The sequence below is a fragment of the Astyanax mexicanus genome, chromosome 3 (genome assembly GCF_023375975.1).
Source record: "Astyanax mexicanus isolate ESR-SI-001 chromosome 3, AstMex3_surface, whole genome shotgun sequence".
NCBI classification, from domain to species: Eukaryota; Metazoa; Chordata; class Actinopteri; order Characiformes; family Acestrorhamphidae; genus Astyanax; species Astyanax mexicanus.
In genome coordinates, this window is record NC_064410.1 from 32,013,493 (window position 1) to 32,028,836 (window position 15,344).

Below are 15,344 nucleotides of genomic sequence, written 5' to 3' on the forward strand. Positions count from 1 at the left end.
GGTCCCAGCTGCCTTCAGGTCATTTGCTAACTCCTGCCGAGTGGTTGCAGGACGATTTCTGACCGTTCTCAGCATCATTGCCACGCCACGAGGCAAAATCTTCTTTGGAGCACCGGGCCGAGGTCTGCTGATTGTCATGTTATACTCTTTAAACTTTCTGATAATTGCACCAATAGTTGTTACTTTCACATCCAACACCTTACTAATCTTTTTGTAGCCCATTCCAGCTTTGTGAAGGTCAACAATTCTGACTCTGAGGTCCTGTGACAGCTCTTTGGTTTTACCCATGTTGGAGACTTGAAATCTGTGTGATCTGTCTGATTCTGTGGACAGGTGTTTTTCACACAAGTGATTAGTGAGAACAGGTGGCTTCAGGTCAGGTAACAAGTTGATTGGGAGTGTCTAACTGGTCTGTAAAAGCCAGAACTGCTAATGAATACTAAGGGATCAAATACTTATTTCACTCCATGAAATACAAATCAATTAATATATATTCCTTAGATTTATTTTCTGCATTTTCTTTTTAATATTCTGTCTCTCCATGTAAGAATACATCTACCATTACAAGTATAGAATGATCATGTCTTTATTAGTGGGCCAATGAAGAAAATCAGCAAGGGATCAAATACTTCTTGGACTCACTGTATATATATATATATATATATATATATATATATATATATATATATATATATATATATATATATATATATATATATATATATAAGCCTATAATAATTTATGTTGTGTGAGTGTGCCCGTCAATTTACTGAATATTACTGTTTATAATGATGGTGGAATTGCATTACATATCATCCATTAACAACAATACATTTTAATTTAAAGTATCTTTAAACAGAACATACATTCAAGTGGTACATTGCGGAAAATATTGTACGTTTTAATATTGCATAAATGAGCCATTCCAACAAACAACATTTAACAACTATTTCTCCTGTTAATAAATCTGTTGTTTTCTTTAATATTGTAAGTATTTTTTTTCTGTTCATAAGTGCCTTCATGAACAGAAAAATATAATTATTTTATGTCATACCTATTGTTTTATATTAAAAAAGGTTTAATGTTTTGCAGAAAGTTTAACTGAAGTCTCTGAAAAGAAAGAAATGGTTGGTAAAAGGTTATTTGTTGAAAGGACTAGTTGTTATTCTTGCGTGAAGAATAATACAAAGTAGACATTAAGAATAGACTGGAACAAATCCTACATTGTGGCTGGTGTTCCTAATTACCACGTTGGTGAAGCTTAGCTCCACTAAAGCTAGTTTTGTCTCACTGTTAAAGGGTTAACTAGGGGTAACTAGCATGTTACCTTGTGCTGAGTATATGTTTGTGGCTAGCATGTTAGCAGGTTACCTCATGACTAATGTGTTATGTTGAAGCTAGTGCATTAGCTAAAGGCTAGCTCACTGCAACTGTAAGAGATGTGTCTGACTACAGAGAGCAAGATGTTTATGTTCAGTTTGTCACCTTGTAAATCAGCCTGCTTAATTCATCTCAAAGGATCAGTCACAACTGCCAAATTTACTCATTTCTTGGAGAGAAATGTGTGTGGCCCAGCCCTGAGTGTTTGGCAGCAAGGAGAGGTGGTAGTACAGTACTACCTCAAAGTACAGCTAACAAAAACATAGTATTCACTCATATAATCACTGTCCAATGAAAAATCAGTATTGCCATTTTTGTTTCCTACATAATTTTAACAAATAAAACTATCCCTTATACTGTGTAAAACTTATTGATGAATGGACCAATAAAAATCTCCAAAATTACCTGAAATAAACACTTTAAGAAGGTTTAATTTCTCTCCTGTAAACTTCTGTTTTGGAGATACTTGTTTTTCATTTGACAGCTAACTAGCTAAGAAGTAATTAAAGTTTATTGATAATTTCTTGGCTTATATTCGGACACAAAAATCAGAATAACTGATTTTGTGCTTCTTTTGAGTTCAAATTATTTAAAACAAGGTGGAATTTCTGCGTAAGAATAATTAAGATCATTATTCCCGAAATAATGATGAATAAAATCTTACACTTGTTTAGTAAAACTAAACTAAAAATAAAAAAACATAAATTGTCATAAAATTAGATTATTTTACTTTCTAGTTTTTGACAGTGTATAGCTAGCTATAAAGCTCATGTTATATTAGCTAAGTCTCTAATAAAAGCTTATATTTAGCTAGTTAGCACTAGTGCTACGATGTGCTATTGTTGCTAACAGGTAAGTTAATAAAAAGCTCAAAACACAGCAGTTAGCTGTGGAGAAAGTTTACACCCTATCAATTACCACTTGAGCTACAAGGGTAATGTAGATAAACATGATAGCAATGAAGCTAGGAGGTTATTGTAACTAACAATTATGTAACTAACAAAGATTTTCTTTTAGGAAAGACGAGAGAGCCTCTCTAACCCTGAGTTTAAAATCCAAGATGGCTGTACTACAAATCGACAGTAGTTAAAGAAATTGTATTATACAGCTTATTATTCCTTCTGGCTATTTGTGCTACATTAAATCAGTCATATATTTTTTTATCTAGTATCACTAGCAATGCTAACCTGGGACAATGCTAACAATGATAGATGATATCTGAAAGTTTAACTGGAAAACAGTCGACTCACAGTTAATCTCACATCTGAAACCCAAGTTAAATGGAACATAGCATTAATAAAAGCTCATGCCATTTTGGTTAGCATTGGAACTATGTGGTTATTAAAGCTTAAAAATAATAAAAGCTATATCCTCTCAATTAGCGCTTGAGCTTACAAGGGGTAATCGCTACAAAATATTGCAAGCTTATGTAAGGTACTACTATCAAAGCTTTTTTGACCACAAAAAAAACATATTCTAGGCAACTGTTTTGTTGAAAATTCCAACCATAATGAAGTACAGATTATATGCCAGGCTAATCACAAATGAGATTTCAGTGTTCAGCGTCTGAATGTTGGCGGGGAATGTTACACACTGAAGCATGTTGACTCACTAGTGCACACTAATAACAGAAGTCATTGGGCAGAGGCTGTCCCTATAAACCACCTAAACCAAAAGGCCTGTAGGAGGGACTGCTGATATAAGGATAATGGCGCTACACTTTTTATGTGTAATTTTATACTGCAGATCTGGCAGAACTGGACAGTGCTGGTTTTATTTACTGCCCACTGAGTTTGAACCAGCATTTTATTTTTGAACAGCGTTTTTTGCCGCTCGGACTGGACTGCAGTAAGGGGTTGATTGATAGTAGCTGCAGTGTTGATCGCCCTCCTACACACTCCTCCACCTTTCTCACTTCTCTTTCTCTTTCATCCCTCGCTTCTGTTCTCTCCATCCTCCACATGCCCAGTCATGCTCAACTTCACAACTACAGAAATTCTTCAACTAGGTGGAATTACAGGAGAAAACTGGCTTTAGCAAATATATATATAATCATTGTCTGGGACAAACCTTGCATCTCATTTTTTTTGTTTGTTTTTTTGTTTTTACTTTTAGATATTACTTGTATTTGGCATATAAAATATTCCAAAATAAAAATGTACATAAAATATAAAAGAAGAGTTTTTCCTCTCTTAAGTTTGATTTTGGAGATACACTGTTTTACCCAAAATTATATAAAAAAAGACAAGATCAGTTCTTCACTATACACTATAGACTAAAGCCAATTGACCATGAAGAGTACAAATCAGAAACTTACCTTTATTTGATGATATTTATTTAATGTAGTTAAAAAAAACACCTTTCACTCTTATTGATAAAATATTATTATTTAACAAAGAAATTTTACTTTTCTATAGTCGTTTTATTAAAAATAATTGTGTTGTGTTAAATTTTTCTGCCTCTAAAACCTAATAATGAAATAAAACTAGCAATAAGGGCTTCTGCTGAGTTACTCTGCTGAGTTAAAATGTGTATTTTGTCATTTAAAACTGGACATTTTGTAAAAGACTAGACGGACCTCAAAAGTTTCCCTCTGTACCTATTAATAATACAGTATACAGTATTTTGTTAATGTTGTTAACATGTTGTTAGTTCAGATATTGTGTCTTTCCATTGATTGATCATAAAGGACTGGTATCCAGTATCCCTGACTTAGTGTTCTGTTTGCCCACAGCAGATCCGTGTGGTCGGCCCTGCTCAGCATAATCGGGTGCAGAAATAAGAAACTTACTTCATGCTGTGTTTGTTAACATTTTTTGAGCTGACATGCTGAAAAGAAGGAGAATGTGATGAAATAAACACTAATTATTATGATTTATGGTAATAAAAATGTTTGGAATATTTGCTGTGTTTTTATTTCATAGAAGAATCATGCTCGTATTTATTTTATTATGGAGTTTATATTGTGTTGTTTTAATCATTGTGATAATTTAAACAAAATAGTTCATTTTTATGCACATATATCACCTTAACTCATAAGAGCCCAGACCCAATTCTGAATATTGATACTAAATTCAAAACTGAATCAGATCAATTCAGTGAGCAGCTCATTCATGACTGTAAATATTTTAAGGTTAAAATCCTGATGTAACGTAAATGACTCAACAACAATTTCAAAACTTGTATTTTCCTTTTTTTTTCTAAAAATCAGGTCAGAACTGGTTTAATTAAAGCATTTTTATTGCTGAAATTGTTGGAACAGAGCTGTAAAAGCAGAAATACACTTTTAAGAATAGCTAGTTTTAACTCCAAACACAAAAAATCACACACTGTCCTGCAATGTTCTGGATGTTCATTATATGTCAATTAATTAAAATTATGGAGTGCTTTAAGGAACTTTATACAGATTTTAAAGGGTTCTTTTGAGCTCTTTTGGGTTAGATTACCTTTCTTTACATTATTACAGTTAGCAAGCAACATTTAGATACATAATTGGCCTACATTGCTTCTTAGCAAACTACAAACTGATAGTCAGTTAGAATAAAATAAAAATATATACTATAAATGATGTTACAGTACAATACTGCACTTGGTAGCAGTTTACGTTTATTGAGCTACATGCTAAATGCTAACAACAATGACAATAAATAATTAAACCTTATGGTTTTACCATAGTGAATACCAGCTGGACACAGTGACGATACTGATTTTATAAATATTCTGTTGAAATGTCTCAACAAAAACATTTAACACTCTTTTTTAAAATGTTGCACGCTAAGCTGATTAGCTCACAGGGGATGACCTAGCTAAGTGTGAGTACATGCTGCTCCTTGTTCTCTCCATAGTGCGACAGACCTCCAAGGGACTAAAGTTGATGAGAAGACACTGCTTATTTCACAGGCAGTGGAACGAGTAGCAAAGCTTCATATGGACTAGTGTTAGCCATAGTGCTAGCGTACTGTTAGAAATCCCACAGGGACTCATAGCACAAATTAGCATTATTGTAGAGGTGGGTTGTATCCTTGCTTTGACATTTATGGGTCGAATTGAAGGCTGAGCTTTATTAGTCACACGGTTGACCACTCACAGAGAGAGAGAGAGAGAGAGAGAGAGAGAGAGAGAGAGAGATAGAGAGCGAGAGAGACATAGGGAGATAGATAGATAGAGAGAAAAATAGCGAGAGATAGCGAGAGAAAGAAAAAAAACGAGAGATAGATAGAGAGAAAAATAGCGAGATAGACGGAGATATAGAGAGAGAAAACTAGGGAGATAGAGAGAAAAATAGCGAGAGAAAGCGTGAGAGAGCGTGATAGATAGATAGATAGATAGATAGATAGATAGATAGATAGATAGATAGATAGATAGATAGATAGATATCAGGAGAAAGTGAGTGAGAAACTGCGAGAGATTGAGAGCGAGAGAGAGAGAAAATGAGACAGATAGATAGAGAGAAAAATAACAAGAGAGAGAAATAGAGAGAAAAAGGATATAGATAGATAGATAGATAGATAGATAGATAGATAGATAGATAGATAGATAGATAGATAGATAGATAGATAGATAAACTGCGAGAGATTGAGAGCGAGAGAGAGAGATAGAGAGAAAAATAGCGAGAGATAGAGAGAGAGAAAACGAGAGAGATTGATAGAGACAAATATAGCGAGAGAGAGAGATAATAATACATATATAAATGTACACTGTGCAAGATATTCACATACATATACACACAAACAGAGACATATATACACACACATAAAAGCACAAGCTTAACTACACACATTCACATAGACACTGCTCTACACACTGGACCCATGTTACACTGCAGTGTGTGACAGTACAGATCAGCTGTTCAGATGAATAAAGCTGAAGAGCAGGACGATGGCTTACACAGTGCCTGAGGCAGTGGACTGTGTGTGTGTGTGTGTGAGTGTGTGTGCGACTGCGTGTTTGCTTTTCTAAATATAATGTAATCTCAACTATAACAGTACAATTTAAGGTCTGTCAGTTTTATCTCTACAGTAAAGTATAATCTGTATGTACTACTACAGTGTCATGTTCAAATAGTATATTCCCTTTGTATTATTGAAGTATCATGTTTAGTTACTGTAGTTTCTATGTAGTAATAAGCAATCGCGTTCATATTCTATAACCTCTTTCTAGTGTAGTGTAACAGTATCATGTTTATATACAGTAATATAATCTCTCTAATATAATGGTACCACTCATACTCATATATTGTATTGTGACCACAGTACACGATTGCTAATATCTCACGTTATAGCACTTCCTCTTATGTGTTATTGCTTATATGTTCATATACTGCATATAGTCTGCATATAGTCTCTAAGCAGCATTACAGTACAGTTTTAATTTTAGTATAATATAGTCTCTAGTGTATATATGTATATATATATTTTTTTTTTTTATGTACTGCAGTATGTTACATATAGGGGTTATAACTGTAAGACAGTGGGAGATGTATGTTGTACTCTGGCCCAGTGTCCTGCTCTGCAGCCGTTATTCTCCTGTGGGGGTCAGTAGTAGTAGTTTGCTCACTCAGAAACAGAAATCCAATCAGACACTCAGCTGCCGCCGGACTCCTTCATGCAGCGTGGCCAAAAAGAAAAAGACAGGTGGAAGATGCGAAGGAGGAGAAAAAGAAAAGGAAGGAAGGAAGAAAGGAAGGAGGGAGAGAGGATAACACAAAAAGAAAAAAAAAACACGTTTCACACAAAGCATGCAGCAAAATTAAACATACTGAAAATAAAAGGCATCATGCGTCAGAAAATATGAACATCAAACAAACATCACAATGCTGACCGCACTGAAAAACGTGATGCATTAAACTTGTCTAAATATATGAGTGCATTGTTTCCACATAAATTAAAAAAAAAAAAAAAAAAAAAAAAAAAATATATATATATATATATATATATATATATATATATATATATATTACATTATTTCACATTACAGTAATTCATGTGGAAATAATACACACATTAACGTCACAGAAATTTAGTTCAGCACGTTTTTCAGCCTAGGGCTGCACAATAAATTGTGTGTTAACCATTGTGATATTGGCCTTTACAATACTGACAGAGCACAAATATGTTACAACATGATAATGAACGTCTAACCAACTAGAGTGGCTTTTTTTATGTGTATTATGCGTATTCTGATAAATCATGGTATTCATGTGATCTAACTAATTGATATTATGTTGACTAAAATTACACATGTTATTTTATATAATGTCAAGGACTTAATGAAATGATTTTTTTTATGATAAAGAATTGTTAGTATATTTTGACCACATAATCATCACAGTATAACTGAAATAAATCACAAAATAACTGCAATATATTGTAACTGCAATCTAAATTAAGTAAAAGTACAACACAATAGTAAGGACAACAATATGTTCACAATATAACTGGAATATATATTTCATTGAACTCCAATATTATAAGCACAAAACTGCAACACAGTCACATTTTACATAAAAAAATAATACAATTACGGTAAAACTGCAATGTGGCTACAATATAACCACAATATAAATGCAATATAACCACCTTGTTACAGCAATATTAACACCATGATATAGCATTATATTCACCATATAGCTGCAACATAAACATCATATAACTGCAGTATAAACATCAACTAACAGCAATATAATCAAAATACAAACTGAAATATACTTAACCACCTTATAATTGCAGGGTAATCACCATATTGCTAGACTATGATCACAATGCAACTATAATCACAGAAACATAACCAATGGTAATATATCCACAATAGAACTGCAATATAATTACCATATAACTGCTATATAATCACCATTTTACTGGTATATAACCACATTATAACTGCTACATAATTGCCGTAAAACTTGAGTAAAATCCCACAACAGCTGAGATCACAGTAGTATAACCAGTGGCAATATAACCGTAATACAACAACATAATAATAGCAGCATGACTGCAATATAATCACAGAACAACTAGAGTATAACTACAATTTAACTGCAACATAACCACAGCGCAAACACAACACAAACTACAATATAATCACAACTGCAATATATGCACAATATTTTGTCCACACTGTGCAGCTTTGTGCTGACGATTATAGAAAGTGTGGATGTAGGCAGCTGAAAGCGGAGATGGTTGCAGATCTAGAGCGAGATGAAGGTGCTGTAAATGCCCTAAAGGGCAAACCCAGACTCCGGACTGTCAGGAGGCATTGGAACGTCAGGGATTAAAGCCTCAACCGACGGAGGAAAAAGGCACATTACCCTGGCAGGCTAAGTTAAGGACAGGGTGACTCAATGCAAAAGAGCAGAAGGGGGGGGGGGGGCATCAGTGGACAGCATTATAGCAGCCAGAACCCAGGCATATAAACGCTTTGAAACCAGAGAGAGAGAGATAGATAGATTTTTTCTGAGAGATCAGATTGAATGCATACTTATTTAGGTTTCAATCAAATCTGTGTGTGCTCTCATTATGTTCACAGTTACAGAATACAAAATGTGTAAAGGTAAATGTAGGATTTGTACAGAGTGCTCAAAATAATGTGTTTAAAAATGAACAATTTATGTGTTATATAGGCCTGACACTCGGCACACACATATACACGCATATTCTTTTGCTGTATATAAAGGTTTTATGAACTAAAGTTTATTCCAGTTTAACTCATCAAACAAACGCATCATAAAATATATAACAGGATATTCCTGGATTATGGTGGAAATATTTATAATGACAAATTGAACTGAATGAACACATTGAGGAACTATTTACACAGTAAAACTGTGTAACTGTAATGTACTATAAAAAAGACAACAACCCTTTTTAAGAATGTATGTGATAATAATAAAATTGTACCCAAAAATTGGGCATATTTTGCCTAAAATTATTTTTGTAATGGATTATAATTTATAATAAGTAAAATGTATTAATATGAATTTCCAGTTGCAGATACATGCATTTTGCAGATACATACATTTTTTTTTACAAAAAATTATGACTTGCCATAAACATTTTTTTAGTCTGATAATGATAAAATTATGCATAATAATATAAATGGTATCTTTAATAAAAAATAAAAAAAAATCATGAAAATCTATAATAACAGCAAACATGTTTGCATTCCAATGCACAGCGTCCAACAGACATAACATTGCAGTTAGGAATGTAAGATGTGTTCTTCGACCTTGAGAAGGTAAGTGAGTAAAAGGATTACTATAGATCCAGGTTTAAGTGATTGCAAGGCCTTTATTAAGCTAATCTGGAGGACATTGAAGATGCCCAGGTTTGATTAGTGTCTCAGTCAGTAAAAAAAAAAAACACCCAGATGGATTTAAACTGTGAGTAACTCTTTATAATAAGACGCCTCAATAAAGATCAACTTAATCATCTAAGTGATAATCACTGTTAAGAGCTATATAATTGGAATTTATCCCTTAATACATTCTTTCATTTAATGTATTTAATTATCTAACCCTTGTCATCAATAACTGTTTGTGAATATGTTTTTTATTTCATACTTATTACACATTAATTATGCTTATTAGAACTCATATAACTGTTTTATGTAAATGCCAAAAATAACTTTTATTTAATTGCAGAGAGTATGAACTATATGATAACTCTATAAGACATGTAATTTTTTGTATCAGCTTTATTTCATTTGTTAATATACATCCATTTCAGCCCTGCATTAATAAATGCACCAATTACAATGGGCATCATGTAGTTTCTATTATAAAAAGATTTGTTGCACAGAACACTAATTAAGACCGTCAGAAAAGATCTTAAACCAGCCAATGAAACAGTAGCTTAGCCCCGCCCACTGAACTGGACAAAAAAAGTCAGACATTAGGGCATGTCAGCACTACAGCTCATTTTTTAGAACACTTTTTACCATAATAAAAAAAAAAATGTTAAAACATAAAAAAGATTGTCCATACTATCCATAATGGGTTGTATAATGTATTAAATATGTGAATTAAATATATAAATAATAATCAACCAATAATTAGTGATTACTTCTACGTATATTCAAAATATTTCTTATTTTTATAAAGTATGTCACTGAACTAAATGAAAGAATTGATATGCAAATAGCAGTCATTAACAAACAATTAGATCACGCTGATATTGCTGTTCATTAGGGTCTGTTATTGTAAGGTGTTAATGAAAATTCCTACCGGTAAACAAATTAAGAACCTTCAGTGCTTGGCCCCCTAATAATTGCTGCGTTATGTAAGCTGAAGCCTTGGGAGAGCGCTGAGCACAACTGTTTCCTCAAACATGACATCAGACTGTAGCACACACTGTGGGTGTCGGTGCGTTGGTGTGTGAGGACGGTGCAGGACTCACTTTCATCAGGGTTGGGTGCTGCCAGGATGGCACTGTGCTGTTTTTTCACCTGCTCCACATCCTCTGACAGCTTCTCAATGCAGCCGCGAATCTCCTCCACCTGCAGACAGACACACCGCAGCGTTAACCACCGTGGCCTAAATAAGAGAGCTTAGAATACACAGCCACGCGATTACGAATGCATTCTGAATAAAATACAGCTGAAAAGAAGACATTAAAAACATATTAGGATCTATTATCAGATGAAAATACTGTACAGGTCACTCCACTGCAGGTGAAAAAAAATTTTATATTAAACAAACTAAAATAATCTGTGAAGCTTTCAGGTGGTCTCTTTATCTTTGGTAATGTTAACTTGCAGTTTCTGGGGCTGGTAACTCTGATGAACTTATCCTACACATCAGAGGTAACTCTTGGTCTTCCTTTCCTGAGGTGGTCCTGATGAGAGCCAGTTTCATCAAGGCCAATCCTGTTTTTGATGATCTTTGCGACTGCACTTGAGGATACTTTCAAATTTCTTTTCGGATTGACTATGGATTTTTACTTACTGTATACCAACTCTACCTCTTCACAACTTCTCAAACAGCTGTTAACTGAAATCTGTTCCAGCTGACTCTACCTTATAAAGCCAAGATGTGCAAAGCTGTCATCTATAAATAAGAAGTGCCTGCTTTGAAGGATCTAAAATATAAAACATGTTCTGCTTTGTTTAACATTTTTTTGTATACTAAATGATTCCATGGGTTTCTCTTCATAGTTTGGTTGACTTTATTATTAATCTACAATGCAGAACATTTTAAAATAACAAAAAAATGCTGAATTTAAGGTGTGTCCAAACTTGTGACTCGTACTGTAAATATAGATACATGTAGTCTATGGCTGTGACCAAAATGGCTCCTTTTTATTTTTAGTAGAATTGTTAGAATATGAGAATATGGTTTATTAGAATATGGTTTTGCGGGCTCTATAATCTAAATTATGAGCCACTAAATCCCATTAAATTCACATACTGAACTAAGTAGCTCCATACTATATATCATTAATACTACAAAATTGATGGTGAGAAGCTGTAAACAAACTGCACAACGAATGTTGAAGCTAGCTATGATGTAAAATCCTAACTGTTGGATGCAATTTATGTATACAGTCAATAAATATTATTACATTATACATCATATATTTGATTATAAATCACTAATTATCTGATATGGAGAGTGCATAAAAAGCAAAGTGAGTACCAACAAATGTGGTTATGTAAATAAGCTCGGTGGCATCCTAAATGCAGTGTTTGTTAGCAATGTTAGCCTAGCATCTCCTTTTGTAAACTATAGAAGTACACAGATGCCAAACATGTCTTTGTGATCGACTGCATACAAGATCAATCAATCATGTTCATTTAATTTTCAACAAAATGCCCCTTTAAATCTAACAAATATATTCTGATATGCAGCATATCGTGAGACAGGAACAAAAAGTGTGTATTATTAAAGCTAAGAAAGGATTTCTCTAGGATTACTCTAGGGGGCTCAGAGTGACCCAGCTGGGTCATGCTGGTTGACATCAGCAGCCAGAGTCTGAGAGGGCACAATTGACCATGCTCTCTCTGGGTGGGTAGATGGTGCTCTCTCCCATATCACTCCTTGTGTGATACCGGTCAGCACAGGTGTCTGTTCGCTGTTGTATCAGAGCTGGAAAACTGTGCTTTCCTCAGAGTGCACTGTGATGCTACTCGTCAATGCTGCATCAGCAGCAGTTAGAAAAGAGGCAGTGGCTGACTTTACATGTATCGGAAAAGGGAAGGGGCTATTCTTAACGCTACTAGTGTTGGGGGCATTGCTAGTGATAGGGGGAGTCCTAAGGGGTGGGTTGGGTAATTGGCCTTCCAAACTGGAGAGAAATTGGGAAAAAATAAAAAATAAATAATAATAAAAAAATGCTGTTCTAACCTGTGGAATGTGAGTTTTGGGAGTCCTGTATTGAATGTGGGTGTGATTTTTGTCATTCTAAGCCAGAAACCACCATTCCTGATCACTACCACACAATGTACTGTCCACTGTGGGAGGTAATATTCTAGGTCTTCTATGATCAGGGTTCATACACGTTTTAACCAATACATTTCCATGATTTGTCCATTACTTTTCCATGTTTCGAGGCAAAGTTTCATGACCATACAATTTTTAAAACATCAGTGCAGACATAGACAATAAAAACAAATATCAACTAAAACTATAATTAAAACTGATATAATATAGTAGGTCTAAAATTAATCAGGTAAAACGCTGACACGCAATTTTTAATAATGAAATGTGTGTCAGATGTGTAGGCTTAAATTCCTGAAAAACTCTGAGCTGACGTATTTATTAGCTCAAAATAGTTTTTTTCCATCGATAAACTAAAAACACAAAGATTCGTAGAGTAAATTTCCATGACTTTTCCAAAACCTTCTGGGCATTTTTATTTTTCCAAAATTTATCCAGGCCTGGAAATTTTTAAATTCCAATTTCAATTTCCTTTTCCAGGTTTTTTTATGACCGTACGAACCCTGCATGACGTATTCATGGTACACACCTGACACTGTGGATTGAGGAATGTTAAATACCTGCGCAACATCAGAAATAAAGGAATGTCACCTACATCTGGCAACCACTTCATATCAATTCTCGCTCAAAAATTCCTTTAAATTTGCTATTACTATAGCTGGCAACCTTATTTACAAGATAAAACCTCACATTTTATACAGGTGTGGACGTTCCCAAGTCATCACGATTAATTTGCATACTGCCGTCACATGACCCTTGGCATGTCAGTGAACATTGAGTCTCTTGCGATATACACACATTTGTCAGTGCACAAATATATATTTAGAAAAGGAAAATTTTCATTTGACTTGATATGAGGACACATGTCTCAAATATATTTCTGTATTATGTAAGTCAGTATATATTAAGTATCATGAGAGGAAAAGTAAAAAAAAATGTGAAACCTGAGAATTTTCATCCTATCCATGTTTAGACTTAATGAACATAAATAATAATATAACTTTATATATTTTTTTATTATTCTGTGTGCTGGTGAATCTTGCTGTCAAACAGGCCTGTTTTATATTGAAAGCTCAAGCTTTCAACCATGGTCAGATATTCCTAACAGGAAGTAAGATATAAGATAAGTAATATTGGCAAATAAGATCTGTAAATCTGTGCAGTGTTCTGATTATGTTAAGCTGAGTTTCTGTGACTGAGAGGGCACTGCCTCAGCACCGCCCAGTCTGGGCACCCCTGGCCTTCTTCTGCACTGCAGATTCAGCAGCTCGTTTGTATTCTGGAAGCACCCTCCCAGTAAAGGAGATCTCAGAGGAGCTCTAGAGTTCAGCAACTGCATTCACTCCCAACTTACAGACGACCGTGAACAAAATCTGAAGGTGCTGGAGGAAACCTTAAGTTTTGTGAATGAGTTGGTGAATTATTTATATGTCTCTTACGGTGCTGCAGTAAGCAGTTTCATTTCCTTAGAGGAACAGTATAAGATACACTGCAAAAAACTATAATAGCAGGGGGAATTCTCATAAATATATGGTTCATTCTATGGTTATTGTGAGATTAAATCATTATTTATCGTATGTAAATAAGTATTTAACCTATGTGAATTATCTTGTTCTGTTGAATGTCTCTGTTTTCATTAACAGTAATAGATTGTTTCTATTAAATATTCATTTTTAAGAATGATGATATTTGATGATTTGATTAATTGATGATCTTGCTTTTTAAAATAAGCAAATATCTGGCCATAGAATAAAAAACACTGTCAGTACATATAAAAAATATTCAAAGATAAATATAATTTTAGAAAACAAAAAAAAAACAATTGATATCACAATACAAGGTTTAAAAATTCACTTTTAAATCTGCTCTGGTAGGGGGGGGGAGTTTTTCTAATTAGAAATGATATAATCTCTATTTAAAAATACATTCATTTGCTGGAATAAGAAGCAGAGTATTATACATGTTCTATGAGACACTACTGTATCTAAAATTGTGATTTTTATCTAGTTGAAACAAGAATTAATGAGTTAGAATATGTATAATGCTTCGAAATTACCATCACTAGACCTTTTCTTACAATGTATATCAAGGAGCCATAGCACTTACAAGATAATTAAGGCCCACTTATTAAGCAATCTATAGGCGAGATGTCAAACCCGCACCATGCAGCTTGATTTAGGGTGTGTCAGCGTGTGTTTGGTTTCAAGAGGACGCAAAAAAATATGCCTTGAGTGGCTCGAAACATGCAAAAGGCATGTACTAATTCTCTTAATTAATCATGGCTGTGTTTTAGGCATAACGTGAAATAAACCAGTCAGGGTGTCACTTGCCATTCCCTTTAAGAACCAGGTGCGCTGTGACTTTGGGGTATTGCTATTCTAATGACGCAGTACTTCTGCACTTCTCTGCAGAGAAAACTGACCTGCTTGTTGACGCTATGAAAGTGCACAAGCAGGTCAATTACAGGAACAGTAATGTTATTTTATTTAGTATTCTGTTTATTGTTAATGTAAACGTAGGGTTTTGCAATGCA

At 34.1% G+C, this 15,344-nt stretch overlaps 1 protein-coding gene across 1 annotated transcript in view; it reads right to left on the reverse strand.

Annotated features, from left to right (window-relative positions):
* The window catches only part of stx1b (syntaxin 1B), a 71,010-nt gene that overhangs the window by 15,838 nt on the left and 39,828 nt on the right, over positions 1–15,344 (reverse strand). The window contains exon 3 of the mRNA XM_007236496.4: positions 10,773–10,872. Coding sequence (XP_007236558.1) covers positions 10,773–10,872 — 100 coding nt within the window. The remainder of the gene's footprint in view (positions 1–10,772; positions 10,873–15,344) is intronic.